Consider the following 24850-nt stretch of genomic DNA (forward strand, 5'->3'; position numbering starts at 1 on the left):
TTTGTGGTTTGGGGTTTTTTTTTAATTTTTTATTTTAATTATTTTTTATTTTGATTTTTTGTTTGGGTTTTTTTATTTTTTTCCGATGGGGGAAAGCGATAGGTGCCACAGGGCAAGCTGGGGTGCGGGAACAGCATCCCCCGCCGCGCCACATGCCGGGAGTGGGGCAAGACCCAGTCAATTGTCCCCCATCCACGGGGGAAAAGGGGATTTCATCAGCCCCCAAGGGAAAAAACAGGGATTTGGGGAGCGCCCTGGGATGTGCTGGGAAGGAGGGTGGTGGCCACCAAGGTGCAAGCTCCTGGGGAGCCACCCCAAAACCCCTGGAGATGGAAACAGCGGGAGCGTCCCCAGCACTCTGCGCCAAAACCAGCCGGTTTAGAGCCTCTTTGACCAAAATCCTCGGAACTGGCCTCAAAGCGGGCAGGCTGCAGCCAGGGGGGCCGGGGGCGGGGGGAAGGGCTCCAGCCTCAGCATCCCTTTTCTCACCCTCCAGTGACGGCGGATCGGGCTGAGGCTGCACCTCCAAATATATATATATATATATATATATGTGCGTGTGGGTATATTTCTTTTGTCTTATATATGTATTTCTCTTATATATATGCATATATTTAAAATATATATATAAAGAAAATATGTATATAAGACTATATATTCTATATATAAAGGAAAATGTATGAAAGAATATATATATTCTATATATGAAGAAAAATGTACACAAAATAATATATATAAAGAATATGTTTCTTTACGTAATTCGTGTTTCTTTTATACATATAAAGAAACGTATAAAAAGATAATAAAGAAATATATAAAAATTACATATATACACTGTATAATAAAGAATACATACACTATATATAAATGTATAATAAATATATAAAATAGATATATATACTATATACAGTGTATATAGTAACTATATAGTATATATATTCTTTATAGACAGTATATATATTTACAAATTTTTATATATTTCTAGATGTAAAGAAATATATATAAAAGTAATATATGTCTTTATATATACTTCTAGATGTAAAGAAATATATATAAATAAATATATGTGTTTATATGTATTTCTTTACATGTATTGTATTTACATATATGTGAAGAAATATATTCTTTATATGTAGTATATATTTCTCTTATCTGTTTCTATATATTTCTTTATATATATATATGAAGGAAAATATGAAGAAATATATATCCTTTATATATAGAGAGAATATATAGAATATATATACCCCAAAGATATTTCTTTATATATGTAAAAATATATATGAAGAAATATATATTCTCTGTAGAGAGAATGTATAGAATATATATAGAAAATACATTTCTTTATATATATATTTGTTTTATATATATAAAGAAAAAAGATAGAAAAGAAATATATATACATATATATATATATATATATATAAAAAAAAATCGGGGGGGAGTGGGGTTTTCCAGGGGCTCGGGCGCATCCCCAGCCCCCCCGGCCGTTCCTCCGGCAAAGCGCTGGCTCTGGGGGCAACAAATTGGGATTTTTTCCGGAGCAGAGTGAATGTACTTACTACTGGAAAGGAGAGGGGCTGCGTGCTGTTAATTATTATTATTATTATTATTATTATTATTATTATTATTATTATTATTATTATTATTATTATTATTATTATTATTATTTTTAATGGAAATTTTTTTAAGTAATTTATAAGTCTGCTGCGTGTAAATTAAAAACAAAGTCTGTATTGTACGAGGATATATTATCCTGTGTCAGCGCGCTAGAAACTGTCTAAAAAAGGAAAAAAAAAAAAAAAAAAAAAAAAACAAAGAGAAATAAAAGTGTAATTCTATAAAGGCAAAGAATTCCTGGGCGGGGGGATGCTGCCACTTGGCCCACCCCCGCATCGCTGTCAGGTTTGGGGGTGGGGGGGTGGTTTTTGGGGGCGTCTTTTCCTTCTGCCGTCAGACCGTGGTGTGTATAAAGTGCAATTTGTGGATCCTGCCTCAGCCCCCCCCCGGCTGTACGCAGCGGCTTGGCACACCCCCCCCCGCCCCCCGCTAATTAAAGAGCTGTAACGAGGAGCGCCTGGCGCTGGGTGCTGTGTTTGATGCTGGGGGGGATCACGGCGGCTCCCGGGGGCCGAGGCTGCGCTGCCTCCGGCCCCCCACGTCATTCACTTCAGGTTATTTATAATCAGATTATTTCCAGTTTATTTCTATCCAGATTATTCCTATTCAGATTATTTACAATTTATTTCTCTTCAGATTATTTGTAATTTATTTCTATTTAGATTATATCCAGATTATTCCTATTCAGACTATTTTCAATTTATTTCCATTCAGATTATTTTTATTTCTATTCAGATTATTTTTAATTTATTTCCATTCAGATTATTTGTAATTTATTTCTATTTAGATTATATCCAGGTTATTCCTATTCAGATTATTTTCAATTTATTTCTGTTCAGGTTCTTTTTATTTCTGTTCAGATTATTTTTATTTCTATTCAGATTATTTTCAATTTATTTCTGTTCAGATTATTTTTAATTATTTCTATTCAGATTATTTTCAATTTATTTCTATTCACATTACATCCAGATTATTTCTATTCAGATTATTTCTAATCGGATTATTTCTATTTATCCTGGTTCTAGTCAGATCATTTATTTCCAATTTATTTCTATTCAGGTTATTTCCGATCATTTCCCTTCAGGTAATTTATTTTCAATTCGTTCAGATTCGGATTATTTCTTTTCATTTTATTTCTATCCACGGTATTTCTATTAATCTTATTTCTGCTGAGATTATTTAGTTTGGGTTGTTTATACACATCTTATTTATATTTAGTTACATTTTATTTTTATTAAGTTACATTTTATTTTTATTTAGTTATATTCAGACAATTTGTTTTTCGGGTTTTTTATATTCAAATGATTTATTTTCCATTTTTTTGATATTCAGATTATTTATGCTCAGCTGGTGCTTCCCACCACCCACCCCCCCCCAGTGCCACCCCCCGGAGGACGGGGACCACACGGCAGTGGCAGGAGGAGCCGGGCTGCAAAACCCCTCTTTATTTGGAGTATAAAAGGGGGGGGCAGAGCAGGAGCCCCCTGGGACGTGGGGCGGAGGGTCCGTCGCCGCGGGTCCCCTGGGATCATGGAGCTGAAGTCGCAGCGGGGGGGCCCCGTGCCCTGAGAGTGAGGGGCAGTGATTGTGCCTGGGGGGGGACAGCCGGCCCCGGGATGGTGTCACCCACCAGCCACCGTCACCTCTGGGCTGGTGTCACCCCCGGGCTGGCATCACCCCTCACCAGTGTCACCCCCGGGCTGGCATCACCCCTGGGCTGGCCTCACCCCTGGGCTAGTGTCACCTCTGGGCTGGCATCAGCCCCCAGATGGCATCATCCCTGGCCAGTGTCACCCCAGGGCTGGTGTCACCATCACCCCAGCCAATGTCACCCTTGGTCTTGTCTCATACCCTGGGCTGGCATCACCCCAATGTCCAGTGTCGCTTTGAGGTTACCCTGGGCTGGCATCACCTCCAGGCTGGTGTCATGCCCCGGGCTGGCATCAACCCCAGGCCATTGTCACCCCCAGTCTGGTGTCACCCTTAGGTGGCAGTGGGTCCCATAGGTCCTGGTGCCACAGCAAGGGCACCTTGCCAGGGTCTATGGGTCCCCAACCGCTTGGGGTCAAGGTGCCCACCCCAATGAGGTGCTCTCAGTGCATCTGGCACCTTCTCAGGGACATCACCCTGCCACCAGCTGTCCCCAGTGAAGCTGGTCCCACGTCCCAGCTGCCAGCAGCATCCCGGCCACCACCCTGGAGATGGGACCACGAGCACCTTGACACTCCGCAGCATCCTGGGGTGAGGAGGCGCAGGGTGGGGGGTGACAGGGTGCTAATGCAGGGTGACAAAAACCTGGGTGACACTGGGGTGGGGGGAAGGTCAGTTCTTGAACATGTCGCACAGCAGCTTCTCCATGGGGGTGTTGCCGATTGTCCGGCGGAAGAAGAGCAGCTCCACACGCTCGGATGAGATGAAGCGCAGTGCCGGGAGGAGCAGCAGCAGCTTCCCGAACCTGGGGGACAGAGTGGTGGCTATGGGTGAGTGCCCCCACCCCGGCGTCGCCCGTGAGGATGTGGGGATGGTGGTACCTGACGGGTTGCCCTGGGTAGTGAGAACGGTTGTGCTGGCCCAGCATCACCTGCGACTGGTCCTGCAGGTTCTCCACCTGCTCAGGGTCCTTCAGGCCACGGGTCTCTGTGGGGACAAGGGGGTGATGGCGCGGGGTGGGTACATGGGGACGGGCAGCAGCAGGTGCTGGTGGGTCCTCTCACCTGGTTTGAAGAGCACCACGGCCTTCATGCAGGCAAATTCGGTGGGGTCAACGGCCAACGCCTTGAAGCGACCGAGGGTCTCCTGCAGTGCCCGGATGTCCAGCGTGGCTGGCAGCAGCTTGCCAGGGGCCGGCTCGGGGACAGCCAGCAGCGGGCAGCTCTCCAGGGGCATGGACCACTGGATGGCACAGAGCAGGAACAGCTCGCTCCACGCTTCCTCCAGCAGGATCACCTGGGGTGAGGGGGGAAGCCCCAAAAACCCCTGTCACCCTCAAAGCCTCTGGCACTTGAAGCCATCACAGCTGGTTGGGCTGAAGACCATCTTCTGGGGGGGAACCCCAAGACCCTGCGGTGAATGTTGTGGGGATGCTCCAGCCATCCCCATCCCGCTGGTTCCTTACATTCTTTGGGGTTCCCACTGCCCCATAGAGGGGTCCCCAATGCCCCGTGGGGGTCCCCAACCCCACCTGGTCACGGAAGGGCAGGTTGGAGAAGACGGGCAGGTTTTTGGCCCATTTCACAGCCATGAAGAGGAGACGCGCTGAGGTCTCGTAGACATTTTCGGGGCTGGCCACTGGGTACGGTGCCATCTGGTACTCGCCGGTCGCCCGCTCTGGCTCACTGCCCGTCACATCCACCGTCTCATCAGCTGTGGGGACAGAAGAGGATGCTGGTGGTCACCACACCATGGGGACATCTCCCACCCGTCCCCTCCCTACCGGCACCCACATACCGTCTTCGGGCTCCAGCTTGGCGCAGGTCTCAGCCGTCATCAGGCTGGCCATGAAGCGATGGTTGGTGGGCGGCGTGGGTGCTCGGGGACCCGGGGTGACGGTCACGGTGGCACCGGGACCGCGGGGAGCTGGGCAGGAGGCGGGGGGGACCTCACGAGTGGTGGCCACGTGCTCTGGGGGCAGCTCGGCGTCCAGCTCGATGCTGTCCAGCCGGACCTGGGCCGTGCTGCGGGGCTGGCGCTCGTTCTGCACAGCTGCGAGGACAAGGTGGCATCAAGGCTGGCTGCCCTGCTGTCAGCCCCCCTTAAACTGTCACCGTGTGTGTTCCCACCACGACCCGTCTCACCGTCCTTGTTCATGCCGGCTTGCAGGCACTTCTTGAGCCGGCAGGCCTGGCACTGGTTGCGGTGCGCTTTGTCCACCGGGCACAGCCCCGTCCCCGCCTGGCACCTGTGGGGAGAGGTGGCACCGGCTGCGGCCCCTGGGGTGGCCCCTGTTGTCCCTGTGGGATCCTGTCCCCCAGGGGTGTCCCGCCTCCATGGGCACCATGTCCTGGGGGTGCTTTGTCCCTGCTGGTTGCCTTGTCCCCTCCCTCCCCATGGCTGTCCTCCACCCTGTGGGTGCCCCACCCCAATGGGCACCTTGTCCCCAGCGGGTGCCCCATCCCAATGAATGCCCCATCTCCCGGGGGTGCCCTGTCCCCTCCAGGGGTGAGGGGACACTGAATACCCTGCATCAATGGGTGTCCTGGCCCCACGGGCGCCCTGGACCCCAGCAGGTCCCTGCCCCATTGGGTGCCTGTCCCCTAGTTCCTGCCCTACTGGGTGTCCATCCCCGGGTCCCCACCCCACTCGTTGCCCATGCCCTGCAGCCCCTGCTCTGCTGGGTGTCCATCCCATGGGTGCCTACCCCACTGGTTGCCTGTCCCCTGGTCCCTGCCCCACTGGGTGTCTGTCCTCAAGGTGCCTGTCCTGCTGGGTGCCTATCCCCCTGTCCCTGCCCTGATGAGTGTCCTTCCCCGTGGGTTCTTGCCTCGCTGGGTGCCTGTTTCCTGGGTCCCTGTCCCACTGGGTCCACATTCCCCTGGTCCCTACCCCGTTGGGTGCCTGTTTCCCTGGTCCCTGCCCCACTGGGTGTCCAACCTCTAGATCCCTGCCCTGCTGGGTGCCCGTCCTACCGGTCCCTGTCCTTCTGGGTGCTCATCCCCTGGGTCCCATGGACCCCCCCCCACCAGGTCCCTGCCCCATTGGGTGCCTGTCCCCTGGTCCCTGCCCTGGTGGGTGGCCATCCCCGGGTCCCTGCCCCACTCATTGCCCATGCCCTGCAGCCTCTGCTCTGCTGGGTGTCCATCCTGTGGGTCCCTGCCCCATTGGGTGCTTGTCCTCTGGTCCCTACCCTACTGTGTATCCATGCCCCTGGTCCCTGTCCCTCTGAGCGCCCATCCCTGGGTTCCTGCCCCACTGCCTGCCCGACCTCCTGGTCCCTGCCCCATGAGGAGCCTCCACCCCAGTGCCCACCTGTAGATGAGCTTCCTGCGGACGCTGCGCTTGAAGAAGCCGCTGCAGCCATTGCAGGCGTAGATGCCGTAGTGCTTCCCACTGCTGGTGTCCCCGCACACCTTGCATAGCAGCACGGGGCTCAGCGCCTTGCCGGGGGCCGGGCTCAGCCCTGCAGGAGCGGAGCCACCACATTCAGGGTGACTCAGGGCACTCCGATACCCCTTGTCCCTCCCACCATTCCCCGCTGCCCCCCAGCACGCTGGCAATGGGGTGTTTTCCACTTCCACTGGTCCAGCCCAGGGACATGGATGGGGACACCTCGGGGACTCCAGTGATTGCACACAGGGTTTGGCATCTCCCCATGCCCCAGCATCCGGGATGCTGCAGGATGAACTCTCACGAGGCTTTTAGAAGGGGATGAAATGGTGTCCCTAGGGATGGGGCCACCAAGTGTCCCAGTGAGGGGATGCTAGACATCCCAGAGAAGGGCCACAATCAGGGACTGGAGGTGTCCTGGAGAAGGGCCATGGCTGGGGACACTGGGCATCCCAGCAAGGGGCCATGGGCATCCCAGAGAAGGGTCACAGCAGGGACCACAGGCATCCAGGAGAGGTTGTGGCTGGGGACCGCAGGCGTCCTGGAGAAGGGCCATGGCTGGGGACACTGGGCATCCCAGCAAGGGGCCATGGGCATCCCAGAGAAGGGTCACAGCAGGGACCACAGGCATCCAGGAGAGGTTGTGGCTGGGGACCGCAGGCGTCCTGGAGAAAGGCCATAGCTGGGGACCCTGGGGATCCTGGAGAAGGGTCATGATAAGGAGCATGGGCATCATGGAGAGGGTTGGGGTCAGGGATTGCAGGCATCATGGCCCAGAGAAGGACCACGGTGGGGACCGCCAGTATCTTGGAGAATGGAAATAGCTGAGGACCCCAGGCAGCCTGGAAAAGGACTAGGATGAAGATCCTGGGCATCCAGGAGAAGGACTACGATGGGGGACCCCTAACATCCTGGAGAAGGATGACAATGGGGACCTCAAGTATCTTGGAGAAGACCGTGATGGGGACTCCAGTCATCCTGAAATCCATGAGGGGGACCCCGGGTATTTTGGAGCAGGAGGGTGATGGGGACTTCAGCCATCTCAGAGAACAACCCCACCGGTGACCGCGGTCCCGCCGTGTCGCACCCACTCAAGCAGAACGTCGCCTCTTACCCGTGGGGCTATCATCCAGCCCGGCGCTCACCACTGACCCCGCCGGCGATGCCGCCATCCCTTGCTCGGCGTTCCTGACCTCTCCCTCTCCCCTCCCTCCAGCCACCGCCGCGGCAGGCGCCCCGGGCTGTGGTGGGGCGGTGGGTGCTCCAGCAGCTCTGCGGGCAGCGGGGCTCTTGCCTTGCTCTCTTCAAGGCGGCTTAGCGGCAGGCGCTGTGTAAGCAGCCGCCTCTTTGTCACCCTCTTAATCTTTAGTGTCTGCGCGGGGCAGGGGGGGGTGAAGAGGGGGGGGATCAATCAGCCACGCGATGAAGAATTAAAAAGGTGCTGAGCCCCAGCCCTGTAACCCTAAACCCCGCGACACCCAAGCCACCCCTGTCCCTGTGCTGCCACAGGCCACCGTGGGGGTGTCACCCTTCCACCGCCTGTACCATCGTGTGTCCCCCCCCAGCATTGTGAGGCTGAGATTGCAACAGGGGTGGGAGATGGGGCTCAGGGTAGGGACCCCCCATATGTGTGTCCCCCCCTTGGGACCCACCAGGTCCTATAAGCGCATAAGCCCCTTGCTAAGGCGGTTAGAGGGGAATAACGAAAAGTGGTAATTAAGGGGGGTAATTTCCCTGCCCCCAAGTAATTAATTACCGGCCCTGATGGCGAGGGGAGGGGGGATGCTCGGTGGGGGCCCCCCTGGTGCCTCAGTTTCCCCTCCCAGGGGGACGTGGGGTCCCAGGGGTGTTGGGCCGGGGCTGCTGACATGGCAGCGGGTGGGGGCCAGGTGGCCCCCGGGTTACGCAACCGCCGCTAAACCCTTGCCGTGACAGGGCAGCACAATTTGGGATTTGAGGGCTTTAGCCTCTAAACCACCCCCCCCGGCCCAGCTCAGGGGGATGGTGGGTGGCCACTGTCACCCGGCCTGGGCTTGCCCAGGGATGGGCTGGGCTGCGGCCAGGGGTCCCCAGCCCCCTGTGTCCCTCCTGAGGGGAGCTCAGCCAGTGGCCCCGGGTGCATCACTGCCGTCTGTGGCCCCGGCGGAGGCGTCCCAGGGGACAGGCACTGCCAGCGGGTCCCCGCTGAGGGCTGGCGGCAGTGACAAGAGTGGATCCGGCGGCTGGGGGGGGGAGTGTCACCCCTCCGCCATCTCTGCCTGCTGCATGGTGCCACCATCCTGGCTGCTGTGTGGCTGCATCCCCGCTGCCTGCAGCATGGCTCCACCATCCTGCCTGCAGCCTCCTTCCATCCCCCCTGCCTGCAGCATCGCTCCACGTTCTCCTGCCTGCAGCATTGCTCACCCTCTGCTGCCTGCAGCATCACCCCATTGTGCTGCCTGCAGCATGGCTCCGTCACCCCTTGCCTGCCGCTCCGGCCTTCATCCTCACCTGCAGCATCACTTGACCTCCCCTGCCTGCTCGATCGCTCCATGTTCTCCTGCCTGCAGCGTTGCTCCATCACCCCTGCCTGCAGCATGGCTCGATCTCCCCTGCCCGCAGCATGGCTCCGTGTTCTCCTGCCTGCACCATTGCTCCACCATCCTGCCTGCAACCTCCTTCCATTCCCCCTGCCTGCACCATCGCTCCACGTTCTCCTGCCTGCAGCATCGCTCCATCACTTCTGCCTGCAGCATGGCTCCACCATCCTGCCTGCAACCCCTTTCCATCCCCCCTGCCTGCACCATCACTCCATGTTCTCCTGCCTGCACCATTGCTCCACCATCCTGCCTGCAGCATCACCCCATTATGCTGCCTGCAGCATGGCTCCGTCACCCCTGCCTGCGGCATCACTCGACCTCCCCTGCCTGCAGCATGGCTCCATGTTCTCCTCCCTGCAGCACGGCTCCATCACCCCTTGCCTGCCGCTCCATCCTTGCCTGCAGCATGGCTCCACCGCCCCTGTCTGCAGCACCCCTCCACGCCCAGGAGCCCCTGTCCCCCCGGGGTGCCCTGTCCCACCCCGCAGCCCCCGTCCCACAGCGGCCCCCCGCCCTGACCCAGATCTCTGACAGCCGCCATCTGCAGCAGCGGCCGCCCTCCTCCCTCAGCAGAATTATGACGCTGGGCTAATGCGGCAGGAGCAAGCTGTCACCTCGCCCTGCCTGTCCCTTGCCTGCAGTCCAGGTGCCTCCAGACCCTTCGGCAGAGCTTCACCCGTGGGTGAAACAACCCCCGGTGCCCAATCCAGGGGTGCTGGGAGCGCCCGCGCCCCAGGGTGCCAGCCCTCCCCATGGGTGACACGGGGACCTGGGCACGCGGTGCCAGGGGATGCCAGGGAGCGGCCAGCATGGCGATACACGCTGAGTCGGCTAATTTGCCTGTTCCCTCCTTGCCGTCGGGTAAAAGCCAGCTCCGGAGCAGGGATTTGGGAGGGGGATTAGCCAGGCCAACCATCTGCTGCCGGCCAATCATCGGCATGCTCAGGAAAGCCAATAATTACAAAAATATGGTTTCCCACCCCGTTTCTCCATTACAGCCGGCTGTAACCCCCCAAGGTGGGGTCCCCACGGAGCAGCGCCCTGTCCCCCTCCCAGGGCTGATCTCCCCTTGAGCACCCAGCCCGGGCACCCGGCAGGGCTCAACCCATCCCATTTTTGGGGTGCGCCCCAAGCAGGCCCGACGCCACGGCCAAGGGGCTGCGGGCGGCAGGGTGGGGGTGAGGGAGCAAACATTAAAGCCCGCGGTGGGGTCGTGACTCGGCTCGGTGACAGACGCTGGGGCAGATGCCACAGGATTACCCAGCCTAAAACCTCGGGATCTGTCCCCCCTTCCCCCCCCAGCAGGCAGAGAGCATTTAATTACTAATTTACTAATTACCCAGAGATGCTGCCTATGGGCTCAAAACCTTTGGTCAGGAGTAGCCCCAAGGTTCCAGCCGCCCTAATCCCGCTGGCCATGGGGAGCCAGTGGATGCGTCCTGGCCAGGGGGCAGCTCGGTTGGCAGGGGGTGGTGGGGAACGGGAAGGAACAAGGAGGGGATGGTGGGGGGACCAGGAGGAGACAATGGGGACCACGGGGAGATTGTGGGGACAAGGAGGGGACAGTGGGGATCAGGAGCAGATGATGGAGACGAAGGAGAGATCGTGGGCACCAAGAGGAGACAACAAGGATCAGGACGGGATGGTGGGGACCAGGAGAAGACAATGGGGACCAAGAGGAGATGATGGAAATCAGGAAGGAGACATTGTGGATGAAGACGAGATGACAAGGACGAGGAAGGGACAACAATGATCAGGAGGTGGTGATGGAGACCACGAGGAGATGGTGGAGATCAGGATGGAATAACTGGGATCCAGGAGGAGATGATGGGGACGATGATGGGATGATTTGGAATCAGGAGGGGATGATGGGGACCAAGAGCAGGTGATGGGGACTGGAAGAGGATGATGAGAATCAGGAAGGGATAACGGGAACCTGCCTGTTTTGATGGTGACCAGGAGACAATGATGGATGGTGGAGGGTGTGATGGGGATTGGGAGAGGGCAGTGGGATACAACCGGGGTGGACGTGGATTATGACGGGATAGTGAGGACTGGAATGGGATGATGGGGACTGGGAGGGGGTGATGGGGACCAGAAGGGGACAATGGTGACAAAGAGAGCCCAAGGGAACACAGAGGAATGATGAGGACCAGGAGAAGATGATGGAGCCCTTGAGTGGCTAGTGATGACTAGGAGAGGACGGTGGAGACCTAGGGACCAGAAAGGGGTGGTGAGAAGTGGAGAGTACATCAGGACAGGACAACAGGGGCCAGGGGAGGATGGTCGAGATCAGCAGGGGACAAGAGGAACCAGAAGAATACACGACGGTCTGGGAGGGTACAAGATGCCTGTGGGACTTGAGGTGGCTGGGACGGGTTAACGCGGCCAGCGGGCACTGAGCCCAGGCCAGGCCAGGCTCCGATTTCAGCTGTAATTAGCTCTTGTTTATTGGAGGCTTAGTGACAAATGATGCTGTGGAGGTTGCCCGATGACAGAGGGTGACAGCTCCCACTTCACCCGCCCCAAGCCCTGCCAAAGCCTTTGCTGACACCACCCCACACCCACACCCCTCCACTCCCCTTCTGTGCCCGCCCCCCTTCCCCCTGCATGAGGATTAAAGTTTAATGTGGCTCCAGAGCTGGCCCTGGGCACGCACCAACACCTGGGACACTGGGACACGGAGCTGGGGACAGGCTGGTGTCCATCCCTTGGGCCACCTTCAGGACAAGAGGCGTTTTGGCACCAAGGGATGTTTTGGCACTGGCCTGGAGTCCACTGGCTATCAGTTTATCATGGCCATGGGGCTGTTTCATGACTCCTTTGGGGTCACCCAAGGCGTTCATTCATGAAATGTCACACTAGGTTGGGTTTGTCACCCCAGGACTGGCCCCACCGGATGGCTCAGTGCCATGGCGCAGCCGGTCAGTGTGGTCCGGGCACATTCCCAGGCACCGGCGGAGCCACATGCGTGTGCCAAGAACCCCCGGAGGGTGTTTGCTGGGGCGGGTTGAGGTCCTGCCCCACGGCCACCTTCAGAGCAGCAGCTGCTTGGGGACCACGTTGGAGCAAGGGGATCTCAGAAGCGTCCCCAAGGTGAGGGAGCTGGGAAGGGCACGAACACCTGGGCTGGCGCGGTGCCCGAGGCCATGGCTTGGGTTTTGGCAGGGCGACGTGGCAACTCAAGTGTTTGGGGACAGAGAGGTCCCCAAGGTGGGGCTGGGCATGACTCCATGTCCCCAGCTCTCTGCACATCATGTTTTCTCCTTGCAGATGAACCTTCTTGCCCAGGTAATGGGGCAGCTGGCAGTGAGGGCACCCAGACCCAGGTGGTCCCACCCCTCTGCTGTGACACCCGGCATCTACAGAACGTGTGGCTGGGACCTGCCCGGTGCTGAGTCTGGGGGAGCAGGACAGGGTGGCGGGTCCTGAGAGGCTGCTGTGGGCCGGGGATGGGTAGCAGCAGGGGTGGGTGGTAGCAGAGGTGGGTGCTAGCGTAGAATGGGTGCCAGCAAGGGTGGGTGATAGCATGGGATGGGTGCTATAAGGGATGGGTGCCATCAGGGATGGGTGCCAATGGAATGACTGCAATCAGGGCATGGGTGATAGCAGGGGATGGGCGCTAGCAGAGACTAGGACCCAAGCTCGCTCTGCCCCCTCTCCCCACAGGTGAGCAGCCTGGTGCAGACCCTACGAGACACGGATGGACTGTTTCTCCAGCCCTGGCGCTGGCTGGGCTCCTCGGTGCGAGACATTGGGGTTGTGAGCATGGGGACCTCAGCCAGTGTCTCGGACAGGGGCTGCACGATGATACTGGTGCTCTGGGTCCCACCTACCCAGTGCCACCGGGGCTGATGCCATGTCTTTGTCCCTGCAGGTGAGCAGCTCCAGGCAGGTAAGTGTCAGCGTCCTCGCTGCATTCTGCACCACCCATCTCTCCCCTGAAACACCAGGGACAAATCCGGCACACCCTGCCTTTTCCTCAGCACCCATGGGTGCTCAGCAACTACAGGAGATGGCCCCTTCTCAGAGGGTTTCCTCACACATGGAGACCCAAGCTGTGCCCACGCCACTGGGGATGGGGAATGAGCCAGTGGGTCAGTGATACTGCCAATGTCCCCGGGGCACCAGTGGCCCTGAATCACAAACGGGTCCCCAGGTGGTGGCCGGGGCAGCGAGCACGGCAGCATTCTTCCTCTGTGAGGGGCTGCTGGGCCAGCACTTCGATGTGGTCCCCGATGGGGTGGCCGAGCCCCAGCCCGGGGACCTCTTCCTCTTCCCATTGGCCTCCGGGGGCCCAGGCTGGTGGGGCGCCCATGCCGGCATCTACTGCGGTGACGGGGAGATCATCCACCTGGAAGGTGAGCCCCAGGAGGTGGTCACAGCATGGGAACAGCTTCATGGAAGGGACAAAGAGTACAATGTCCCTTCCGTCCCACAGGCAGTTCGGGGACGTCCCCGTCAGGGATCGTGGCCAAGCACAGCAAGAGCCACCTCCTGCGGACGCGGGGTCCAGCCAAGGTGCTGCGGAGGAAGGGAGGACTGGATGTGGCCGCCCTGCAGCAGCGCATCCGGGCGGCCATGGACCAGGTGGTGGAGTACGATGCCATCACCTGCAACTGCGTCCACTTCGCCCTTGCCCTGCTGGAGCTGGGCCAGCTCACCAGCGCTACAGTGGGTGCCACCACCCCAGGGAACCCCGATGCCTGGCCCAGCTGAGTGTCAGCACAGCCCATCTTCTCTCCCAGGTGTTACCGGCGCTGCAGTGATGGAGGCGATGATGCGCCCAGGAGATATGCAAGGGGCTGGAGCATCCTTCCCTGGGTGACCAGCGTTCGCTGGTGGCTTCGGCATCCCTCTTGCACTGCAATAAACAGTTGCAGAGAGACCCTGTGCCAACCCTGCTTCATTTGTGTTGCTTTGACTTCGCTTTCCCCCTCCCAGAAGCTCCATTCCCCGAAGTCACCCCTGGTGCAGCCACCCCTCCCCACTCCCCTTGAAGGGAGCACCTGCTCTTTGCTCCTGCGGCCACCTGAGACAGACAGATGCCTCTTTCGTTGCCAGTGCCTTGTTTGATTTTGAGCATCAAAAGAAGTATTTGCCGGGCTGCTGGTGTGAAGGCTGGCCAAACAGCTGTGCCATGTCTGGTTGGAGGCCAGTCACCAGTGGTGTACCCCAGGGGCCAATACTGGGTCCAGTCCTGGTCCATATCTCCATTACTGGTCCCGCTGACGGGGCAGGGTGTACCCTCAGCGAGTTTGCTGCTGACACCAAACTGGGAAGGCAGGCTCATGCTCCCAAGAGTCATGCTGGCACCCAGAGGGACCTGGACAGGCTGGAGAAATGCGCCAACAGGAACCTCACAAAGTTCAACAAGAGGAAGGTAGAAAGCCCTGCCCCTGGGGAGGAAGAAGCCCAGGCACCAGGACATGCTGGGGAGAGACCAGTTGGAAAGCAGCTTGGCAGAAAAGGCACTGGAGGACACCAAGTTCATAGAATCATGGAATCTTAGAATGGTTTAGGTTGAAGGGACCTTAAAGGTCATCTGGTTCCACCTCCCACTGCCATGGGCAGCGACACCTCCCACTAGACCAGGTTGCTCAAAGCCCTGTTTAGCTTGGTCTTGAACACCTCCAGGGATGGGGCAGCCACAGCTTCTCTGGGCAACCTGTTCCAGTGCCTCAGCACCCTCATAGTGAAACATTTCTTCCTGATATTCAAAGCTCCCCTCTTCCAGTTTGAAGCCATTAACCCTTGTCCTGTCACTACATGCCCTTGTAAAAAGTCCCTCCCCATCCTTCCTGTAGGACCTCTTCAGGTACTGGAAGGCCTCTACAAGGTCTCTCCAGAGCCTTCTCTTCTCCAGACTGAACAACCCCAACTCTCTCAGCCTGTCCTCACAGCAGAGGGGCTCCAGAACTCGAATCATCTTCGTGGTCCTTCGTTGACCCCAAGCCAGCAATGTGCCCTTGGAAAAGAGTGAAGGCCAATAATGTCCTGGGCTGCGTTAGGAGAAATGAGCAGGTCGATGCAGGTGATTCTTGACCTCTGCTCAGCACTGGTGAGGCCACCCCTGGAGTGCTGGGTCTTGTGCTGGGCTCCCCAGTACGAGAGAGACATGGACATACTAGAGAGACCAACAAAAGGCCACCGAGGCTCTGGATCATCTCTCGTACAAAGGGAAGCTGGGAGAGCTGGGTCTATTCAACCTGGAGAAGAAAAGGCTCAGGGGGATCTTATCAGTGTGTATCAACACCTGTTGGGGGGAGTAAAGAAGACAGAGCCAGGTTCTTCTCGGTGGTGCCCAGTGCCAGGACCAGAGTTCATGTGAAAAACACAGGAGGTTCCTTCAGAACATCGGCAAAGACTTTTTTTCACTGCGAGGGTGACCGACTCCTGGCACTGGGCACCCAGGGATGCTCTGGAACCTCCATCCTTGGAGGTATTCAAAAGTCATCTGGACATAGTCATGGGCAAGGAGCGCTATGTTGAGGCTGAAACAGATGACTTCCAGAGGTGCCTCCAACCTCAGCTGTTCTGCGATCCTTTGAAAATATTCCTCCTTTGGGATTATTTAAAGCTGCTTTGGGTCTCTCTCCAGGCTTTCATTTGGGGACTCTTGCAGTTCCCATATTCATGGGAGAGATTCTGTGAGGCTTCATTCCCACCAGAGGGGAAGTTTCGTTCACCAGCGAGGGGGAAATGTTCCTGTGGCTTCTACGGGGCAGGGATCAAAAGCGAGAAGCCAGGTTCCTGAGCAGGCCGGGGCTGGAGAAGGTCACTGGGAGGTGGGTGGGCTGTCACTGCATGACTCGCACTTTTGGAGATGTCCTGCAGCTCCTCTGACTCCAGAGCATTTCCAGGAAGTCCCGCGTTGTCTCTCTCCCTCCCCAAAGTTAATGTTTAACATAGAATTAGCAAATTCACCCCGGTTTTAAGGAATGGAAAAAAGCTATCTTGGCAATTGTGCTGCTTTTGGGTTTTACTTTCAGTCTTTATCCACCTCCCACGTGCATCATGAAGGATGTGACCTCAGGTTTGGCCCCAGTGCCAGCTCACCCACCCGTCCCCGCTGCATTTCCCACAGCCCTTCATGGAGGTGACAGCAGCCCGGCTCCGGCCCCAGCTCCATCCCACAGAAAACAATTCAAAGCATCATCGGTAGCCTGGTAAGGATGCTCCCATCTCCACACCCTTTGCAGGCAGTTGCCCGTGCCACCGTTGCACTGGGACGGGGGGGATGGTGAATGGGGCTTGTCCCGGGACGTCTCCAGCTCAGAAAAGTTGACAGCACGACTTTTTGCCCGACTTTTGCCTGAGCCAAGTGCTTGCACCTGGCAGGAACCATCACGGGCAGGACGGCACAAGCACAGCACTGACTCTCATTTCTGTTCCTCTCTCCTTGCAGATGTCAAGCGGCTTTGTAAGTCAGAGCTTGGTGAGACCTCCGCCGACAGTGTGGGGGTCTCAGGGGGTGTTGGGGGTTGATGGTGCTGGTTCTGCCTCCTCCTCACCTTCTCTCCCTGGTGCGGTTGGCAGAGGGAGCCTCAGGCGATCCAGTTTCTGCTGTTCAAGAGCACCCCCGAATATGGGGACATCTTAGAGGAGGGAAGTCTGAGATGGCTCGCCGGGATGGTGGCATCTCCATGAGGATGCCAGCTCAGCACGGCCAGCTGCATCCTTGCCAGGATGGTGGGTCAGTGGGCACAGTCCATCCCCGTGAGGATGCTGGCTTGGAGGGGACCGTGGTATGGCCAGGAGGATGCTAGTTTGTCAGGGACACATGTATCGCTATGAGGATGGCAGCTCGGTTGGGACAGTGGCATCCCTGTGAGGATGCCAGCGCTGCAGGGATGGCTGCAACACCACCAGGATGCCATATCAGTGGGGACAAGACACAGATCCCTTCCCTGCCCCCCTCCCTGGGCTGGGAATATGCCACCAATGTCCCCTTTTCTAAGGGACATCCATTCCCACCGAGCTGGGAGGACCTGCAAGGCTGCATCCAGCCGCAGTGGCTGGGGATGGCAGCCACAGGACAGCGTTCCGCCAGAGTCACTGTCACCACAAGTTCCTGATGGCTCTCACCACCCGGCAGCCACGCAGTGGTGTGCCTGTGCCAGCGGTCACTGTGCGAGGAGGGCCCCTGCACCCAGATGGTCCCATGCCTCTGCTGTGGCACCGGGCGCTGACAGAACACGCCGCTGGGACCCAAGACACTGGGGATGGGGAATGAGCCAGCGGGTCAGTGATGCTGCCGGTGTCCCCAGAGCACCAGTGGCCCTGAATCACAAACGGGTCCCCAGGTGGTGGCCGGGGCAGCGAGCACGGCAGCGCTCTTCCTCTGTGAGGGGCTGCTGGGCCAGCACTTCGATGTGGTCCCCGATGGGGTGGCCGAGCCCCAGCCCGGGGACCTCTTCCTCTTCCCATTGGCCTCCGGGGGCCCAGGCTGGTGGGGCGCCCATGCCGGCATCTACTGCGGTGACGGGGAGATCATCCACCTGGAAGGTGAGCCCCAGGAGGTGGTCACAGCATGGGAACAGCTTCATGGAAGGGACAAAGAGTACAATGTCCCTTCCGTCCCACAGGCAGCTCGGGGACGTCCCCGTCAGGGATCGTGGCCACCCTAGGGGACCCCAACGCTCACCCCGGCCGAGCGTCACTGCAGCCCACCTCTCCGAAAAGTCTCCAGCGCTGCAGTGATGGAAGTGGTGATACGCCCCGGGCTTGAGTGGGGCTGGAGCATTCTTCCCCAGGAGATGGGGATGGCGCCGGTGGCATTGGCATCCCTCTCACGTGGCAATAAACAGTTGCACAGAGACCCTGTGCCAACCAGGCTGGATTTGAGTTGTTTTCACTTTCTCTTTCCTTTTCCCAGAAGCTCCTTTCCCGAAAGTGACCAAGGTCCCACCCCTGGTGCAGCCACCCCCTCCTGCCTCCCTCCACAGGAGCCGCTGCTCTTTGTTCCCGTGGCCTCCTGAGACAGAGGCCTCTTTCGTTGCCAGTGATTGAATCTGAGCATCAAAAGAAATATTTGCTGGGCTGCCGGGGCAAAAACTGACCAAAGGGCTGCACCCTGTCTGGTTGGAGGCCCCAGTGGGGTACCTCAGGGGTCAATACTGGGTCCAGGCTGGAGCTGGAGAAGGTCACTGGGAGGTGGGTGGGCTGTCACTGCATGACTCGCACTTTTGGAGATGTCCTGCAGCTCCTCTGACTCCAGAGCATTTCCAGGAAGTCCCGCGTTGTCTCTCTCCCTCCCCAAAGTTAATGTTTAACATAGAATTAGCAAATTCACCCCGGTTTTAAGGAATGGAAAAAAGCTATCTTGGCAATTGTGCTGCTTTTGGGTTTTACTTTCAGTCTTTATCCACCTCCCACGTGCATCATGAAGGATGTGACCTCAGGTTTGGCCCCAGTGCCAGCTCACCCACCCGTCCCCGCTGCATTTCCCACAGCCCTTCATGGAGGTGACAGCAGCCCGGCTCCGGCCCCAGCTCCATCCCACAGAAAACAATTCAAAGCATCATCGGTAGCCTGGTAAGGATGCTCCCATCTCCACACCCTTTGCAGGCAGTTGCCCGTGCCACCGTTGCACTGGGACGGGGGGGATGGTGAATGGGGCTTGTCCCGGGACGTCTCCAGCTCAGAAAAGTTGACAGCACGACTTTTTGCCCGACTTTTGCCTGAGCCAAGTGCTTGCACCTGGCAGGAACCATCACGGGCAGGACGGCACAAGCACAGCACTGACTCTCATTTCTGTTCCTCTCTCCTTGCAGATGTCAAGCGGCTTTGTAAGTCAGAGCTTGGTGAGACCTCCGCCGACAGTGTGGGGGTCTCAGGGGGTGTTGGAGGTTGATGGTGCTGGTTCTGCCTCCTCCTCACCTTCTCTCCCTGGTGCGGTTGGCAGAGGGAGCCTCAGGCGATCCAGTTTCTGCTGTTCAAGAGCACCCCCGAATATGGGGACATCTTAGAGGAGGGAAGTCTGAGATGGCTCGCCGGGATGGTGGCATCTCCATGAGGATGCCAGCTCAGCACGGCCAGCTGCATCCTTGCCAGGATGGTGGGTCAGTGGGCACAGTCCATCCCCGTGAGGATGCTGTCTTGGAGGGGACCGTGGTATGGCCAGGAGGATGCTAGTTTGTCAGGGACACATGTATCGCTATGAGGATGGCAGCTCGGTTGGGACAGTGGCATCCCTGTGAGGATGCCAGCGCTGCAGGGATGGCTGCAACACCACCAGGATGCCATATCAGTGGGGACAAGACACAGATCCCTTCCCTGCCCCCCTCCCTGGGCTGGGAATATGCCACCAATGTCCCCTTTTCTAAGGGACATCCATTCCCACCGAGCTGGGAGGACCTGCAAGGCTGCATCCAGCCGCAGTGGCTGGGGATGGCAGCCACAGGACAGCGTTCCGCCAGAGTCACTGTCACCACAAGTTCCTGATGGCTCTCACCACCCGGCAGCCACGCAGTGGTGTGCCTGTGCCAGCGGTCACTGTGCGAGGAGGGCCCCTGCACCCAGATGGTCCCATGCCTCTGCTGTGGCACCGGGCGCTGACAGAACACGCCGCTGGGACCCAAGACACTGGGGATGGGGAATGAGCCAGCGGGTCAGTGATGCTGCCGGTGTCCCCAGAGCACCAGTGGCCCTGAATCACAAACGGGTCCCCAGGTGGTGGCCGGGGCAGCGAGCACGGCAGCGCTCTTCCTCTGTGAGGGGCTGCTGGGCCAGCACTTCGATGTGGTCCCCGATGGGGTGGCCGAGCCCCAGCCCGGGGACCTCTTCCTCTTCCCATTGGCCTCCGGGGGCCCAGGCTGGTGGGGCACCCATGCCGGCATCTACTGCGGTGACGGGGAGATCATCCACCTGGAAGGTGAGCCCCAGGAGGTGGTCACAGCATGGGAACAGCTTCATGGAAGGGACAAAGAGTACAATGTCCCTTCCGTCCCACAGGCAGCTCGGGGACGTCCCCGTCAGGGATCGTGGCCACCCTAGGGGACCCCAACGCTCACCCCGGCCGAGCGTCACTGCAGCCCACCTCTCCGAAAAGTCTCCAGCGCTGCAGTGATGGAAGTGGTGATACGCCCCGGGCTTGAGTGGGGATGGAGCATTCTTCCCCAGGAGATGGGGATGGCGCCGGTGGCATTGGCATCCCTCTCACGTGGCAATAAACAGTTGCACAGAGACCCTGTGCCAACCAGGCTGGATTTGAGTTGTTTTCACTTTCTCTTTCCTTTTCCCAGAAGCTCCTTTCCCGAAAGTGACCAAGGTCCCACCCCTGGTGCAGCCACCCCCTCCTGCCTCCCTCCACAGGAGCCGCTGCTCTTTGTTCCCGTGGCCTCCTGAGACAGAGGCCTCTTTCGTTGCCAGTGATTGAATCTGAGCATCAAAAGAAATATTTGCTGGGCTGCCGGGGCAAAAACTGACCAAAGGGCTGCACCCTGTCTGGTTGGAGGCCCCAGTGGGGTACCTCAGGGGTCAATACTGGGTCCAGGCTGGAGCTGGAGAAGGTCACTGGGAGGTGGGTGGGCTGTCACTGCATGACTCGCACTTTTGGAGATGTCCTGCAGCTCCTCTGACTCCAGAGCATTTCCAGGAAGTCCCACGTTGTCTCTCTCCCTCCCCAAAGTTAATGTTTAACATAGAATTAGCAAATTCACCCCGGTTTTAAGGAATGGAAAAAAGCTATCTTGGCAATTGTGCTGCTTTTGGGTTTTACTTTCAGTCTTTATCCACCTCCCACGTGCATCATGAAGGATGTGACCTCAGGTTTGGCCCCAGTGCCAGCTCACCCACCCGTCCCCACTGCATTTCCCACAGCCCTTCGTGGAGGTGACAGCAGCCCGGCTCCGGCCCCAGCTCCATCCCACAGAAAACAATTCAAAGCATCATCGGTAGCCTGGTAAGGATGCTCCCATCTCCACACCCTTTGCAGGCAGTTGCCCGTGCCACCGTTGCACTGGGACGGGGGGGATGGTGAATGGGGCTTGTCCCGGGACGTCTCCAGCTCAGAAAAGTTGACATCACAGATGACTTTTGCCCGAGCCAAGCACATGCACCTGGCAGGAACCATCACGGGCAGGGTGTGATGGCCAGGTGGGACCCTGCCCTCCACATATGGGCAGGACGGCACAAGCACAGCACTGACTCTCATTTCTGTTCCTCTCTCCTTGCAGATGTCGAGCAGCCATGTAAGTAGGAGCTTGGTGAGACCTCTGCTGACAGCGTGGGGGTCTCAGGGGGTGTTGGGGGTTGATGGTGCTGGTTCTGCCTTCTCCTCACCTTCTCTCCCTGGTGCGGTTGGCAGAGAGAGTATCAGACGATCCAGTTTCTGCTTTTCAAGAGCACCCCCCAGCATGGGAACGTCTTTGAGGAAGTGTCGGAGAGCACATTGATGCCCGGGGACATACTGCTGTTTCCCTTAGACGCTACGTATGGTCGATTACGCTTCTGCTTGAAGCACGCGGCCGTCTACTGTGGGGACGGAGAAGTCATACACTTCCAGAGTAAGCACCTAATCCCTTGCTCCTGTTTGGGATGTGATAGTGGCCAAAATGTGGCCAGCAGGGTGGGGGTAGCTGGGTTGGGGTAGCTCTTGGTTTTCCAGGTCCAAAAAAGATAGGAAACAGAGGTAATATCAGCAAGGAAGGCTTCAGATCCATGAAAAAGGAGAGGGGGAAATGTCAGGTTTACCGGAAAAAAGGTGGGATCGACCTCAACGACTTCTATAGTAAAGTCAGGGAGGTGATGAACTGCGAAGCCAAGTATTACCCGCGCACAAACAACTGCATTCACTTCGCCCTCTACCTCCTGGGCTTGGTGGACTTCTACAAGGAACTGGTGAGCACAGAGCTGGGTCTCATGGCTGTGGTGGGACGGCTCCTGCACCCACAGCCAGCCCTGCACTTGTATCCTGACCCAATTGCCCCTGGGGCTGGCCCACGGGCAGTGGGGACAGCGGTGGGGACAGCCAAGCCCCTTGCACATGGACAGCTTTCTCTGGCAGGTGGAAATCCAAAACAAAGGTGGCAGCTGCAGTGGTGAGACTGTGAGTATCCCCAGTGTCAGCCATCCCCAGCTGGGCTGTGGGGTTCCCGGGAAGGACTTGGTGTCCCAATGAGGGCTGGGTCCCCAAGAGGACTGTGGGGTCTCCAGGAGGGATGGTGTCCCCAGGAGGGCTGGGGTTCCCTGGGGGTAGGGTCCCTGGGAGCCCTGTGGGGTCTCCAGGAGGGCTATTGGGTGCCCAAGGGGGCTGGGGTCCCCAGGAGGGCTGGGGTCCCCAGGAGGGTGGCAGGGTTCCCAGGAGGGGCTGGGGTCTCTGGGAGTGTTGTAGGATCCCCAGAAGGGCTGTGGAGTCCCCAAGAGGCCTGGGGTTTCTGGGACGCTGGTGTCCCCAGAGAAGGCTGGGGTCCCTGAGAGCCCTGCAGGGTCCCCAAAGGGGGCTGGAGTCCCCAGGACATCCCCTGTGGAGTTCCCAGGAGGGCTGTGGTCCAGCTGCTGGTGGGGGACCCACCTGCACAGAATGGAAAGGGCAGGGCAGGGGATGGGGGCACCTTCTTCCCCCTTTTCCAGCCACCCCCAGCCCACCCACCCCGGCATTGCAGAGGAGCAGCCATGTGGTATGAGAGGTCGCAGCCGCCGTGTCCCCCTGAGGACAATGTCCCCTTGACCCACAGAGAAGCCTCAGTGTCACGCCGTACAGCCCAACGCTTCACCGCAGGAAAGGATCTCTTTCTTTTGGGCGAGGGGGGGAGTTGCTTTCTGCTTGCTGGTGCTTAATTGCCTTGTGTTAATTAGATGCTTTATTAAATTTTGCTACCCGAGATTTGTCGATTTTTCCCTCGCCGTCTCACTCCTGCGTGATAGGGCAAGAAGGCTGCTTGTCAGCTAGGAATAAGAATAATAACCGAAATATCTGCCAATAATAATTATTAGCAGTGAAGAAGAATAATAACAACAACAGTTGCAACAATAAACAACAGTAACAACCATAATATCTACAAAAGGTATAAATAATAGAACAGAATACAATACAATACCGTACATAATCTACTATATATACATCATATATCAGACATAATAAAATTATAATATACTCAGACATCGTACATCAGAATATAATTGTGGTGGGTGGACCTTGGCTGGCTGCCAGGTGCCCACCCAGACGCTCTATCACTCCCCTTCCTCAGCTGCACAGGGGGAGAACGATGCGAGGGGTTTGCGGTCACTTCATCGCACATTGTCTCTGCCCCTACTTCCTCCTCACTCTCTTTCCCTTCTCCAGCATGGGGTCCCACCCACAGGTGACAGTCCTCCACCAACTGCTCCGATGTGGGTCCTTCCCACAGTCTGCAGTTCTTCACAACCTGCTCCAGCGTGATCTCCAATCCAGGGGGTCACAGGTCCTACCAGAAGCCAGCTGGGATGGGCTTTTTGGGGGATCTCTGCAAAGGTCTTGGTCCTCCCCCATAGGTTTTGCAGCCACGGTAGGGCGGTTGAGGAACCACTGCAGCCTGGGTGCCACAGACCTGTGATGCTGCAGAAGATGCAGCAGCACCTCGGCAATGATGCTTGGGTGCCAGGTGGAAGTACAGCTTGGCCATTGCCATCACTGCCTGCAGAGAGAAACACAAGCGTTACCTGGCGAGCATGGGGACAACCTAGGAGATGTGATGGACAGGGCTGGGGCAGGGGGCTCACAGCGGCATTGCGGCTCTGCTGCACGGGCTTAGTGTTGCGCAGGAATAGGTGGTGATCAGGGTCCATGATGTAGACCTTGCACTTGGCCAGCGAGACTGCCTCTGCCTTGGTGTCCTTGGTGTCCTCGGTGTCCTCGGTGTCCTCCTCCTTGGAGCCATAGAAAGCCTTCTCGGCTCTCTCCTCCAGCAGGGACTCCTGATGGTAGGTGGGATGCCTTGCACCCCTCAACAGCACCCTCCTTTTCCCCACCTCCCTGCCACAAAACTGGGCTCCCAGTGCACCCCGAGGCTCCTAGGGCACCACAAGGCTCCTACAGTCATGTTCTGGCTGGGGCAGAGGAACTGGGTGCACATATGTCCTGATGACCACCTGCTCCCACTCCTCCACATCGATGCGCAGGTTGCAGAGCTTGCGGTAGTTCTTGTGGATGAGGTCGATGCTCCCTGAGCAGACCTCCTCAAGCGCCATCACCATGCTGCTGGCCATCATCTCGGTAGGGAAAGTCTGGGATGACTCACCAGAGTGGTGGCATCTCCATAAAGATGCCGGTTTGGTGGGGATGGTGGCATCTTCATGAGGATGACAGCTTTGTGGGGATAGTGGCATCTCTATGAGTATGCCAGCTCAGCAGGGATGGCTGCATCCTTGCCAGGATGCTGGATCATGGGGCACAGTGGCATCCACGTGAGGATGCTGATTTGGAGGGGACTGTGGTATCCCCAGGAGGATGCTAGTTTGGCAGGGATGGCTGTATCCCTTTGAGGATGCCAGCTTGGTGGGGACAGTGGCATCCCCATGGAGATGCTGGTTTGGTGGGGATGGTGGCTTCCTCGTGGTGATGCATGTTCGGTGGAGGAGATGGCAACCCCACGAGAATGCCAGCTCAATGGCTGGGTTAACAAGGA

General features: G+C 57.2%; 2 protein-coding genes and 1 long non-coding RNA gene across 3 annotated transcripts; 2 read left to right on the plus strand and 1 right to left on the minus strand.

Annotated features, from left to right (window-relative positions):
- Window positions 1-3942: 3942 nt before the first annotated feature.
- Window positions 3943-7835, minus strand: NR2E3 (nuclear receptor subfamily 2 group E member 3). The gene is made up of 8 exons (XM_063346471.1): window positions 7778-7835; window positions 6586-6736; window positions 5415-5518; window positions 5068-5322; window positions 4802-4983; window positions 4335-4566; window positions 4152-4257; window positions 3943-4075 (listed from the first exon to the last, which is right to left on the minus strand). Exons 1-8 carry the CDS (start codon window positions 7833-7835, stop codon window positions 3943-3945), a joined length of 1221 nt encoding a protein of 406 aa, XP_063202541.1.
- A 4374-nt stretch (window positions 7836-12209) lies between these two features.
- Window positions 12210-13961, plus strand: LOC134520903 (uncharacterized). The gene is made up of 6 exons (XM_063346776.1): window positions 12210-12338; window positions 12516-12533; window positions 12912-12986; window positions 13120-13137; window positions 13402-13603; window positions 13684-13961. Exons 1-6 carry the CDS (start codon window positions 12210-12212, stop codon window positions 13959-13961), a joined length of 720 nt encoding a protein of 239 aa, XP_063202846.1.
- A 7077-nt stretch (window positions 13962-21038) lies between these two features.
- LOC134520300 (uncharacterized) lies at window positions 21039-21747 on the plus strand. Its single transcript, XR_010072413.1, has 3 exons — window positions 21039-21147; window positions 21422-21436; window positions 21553-21747. It is a non-coding gene; the product is annotated as an uncharacterized LOC134520300 (long non-coding RNA).
- Window positions 21748-24850: the final 3103 nt, after the last annotated feature.

The sequence above is a fragment of the Chroicocephalus ridibundus genome, chromosome 9, assembly GCF_963924245.1.
Source record: "Chroicocephalus ridibundus chromosome 9, bChrRid1.1, whole genome shotgun sequence".
Lineage (NCBI taxonomy): Eukaryota > Metazoa > Chordata > Aves > Charadriiformes > Laridae > Chroicocephalus > Chroicocephalus ridibundus.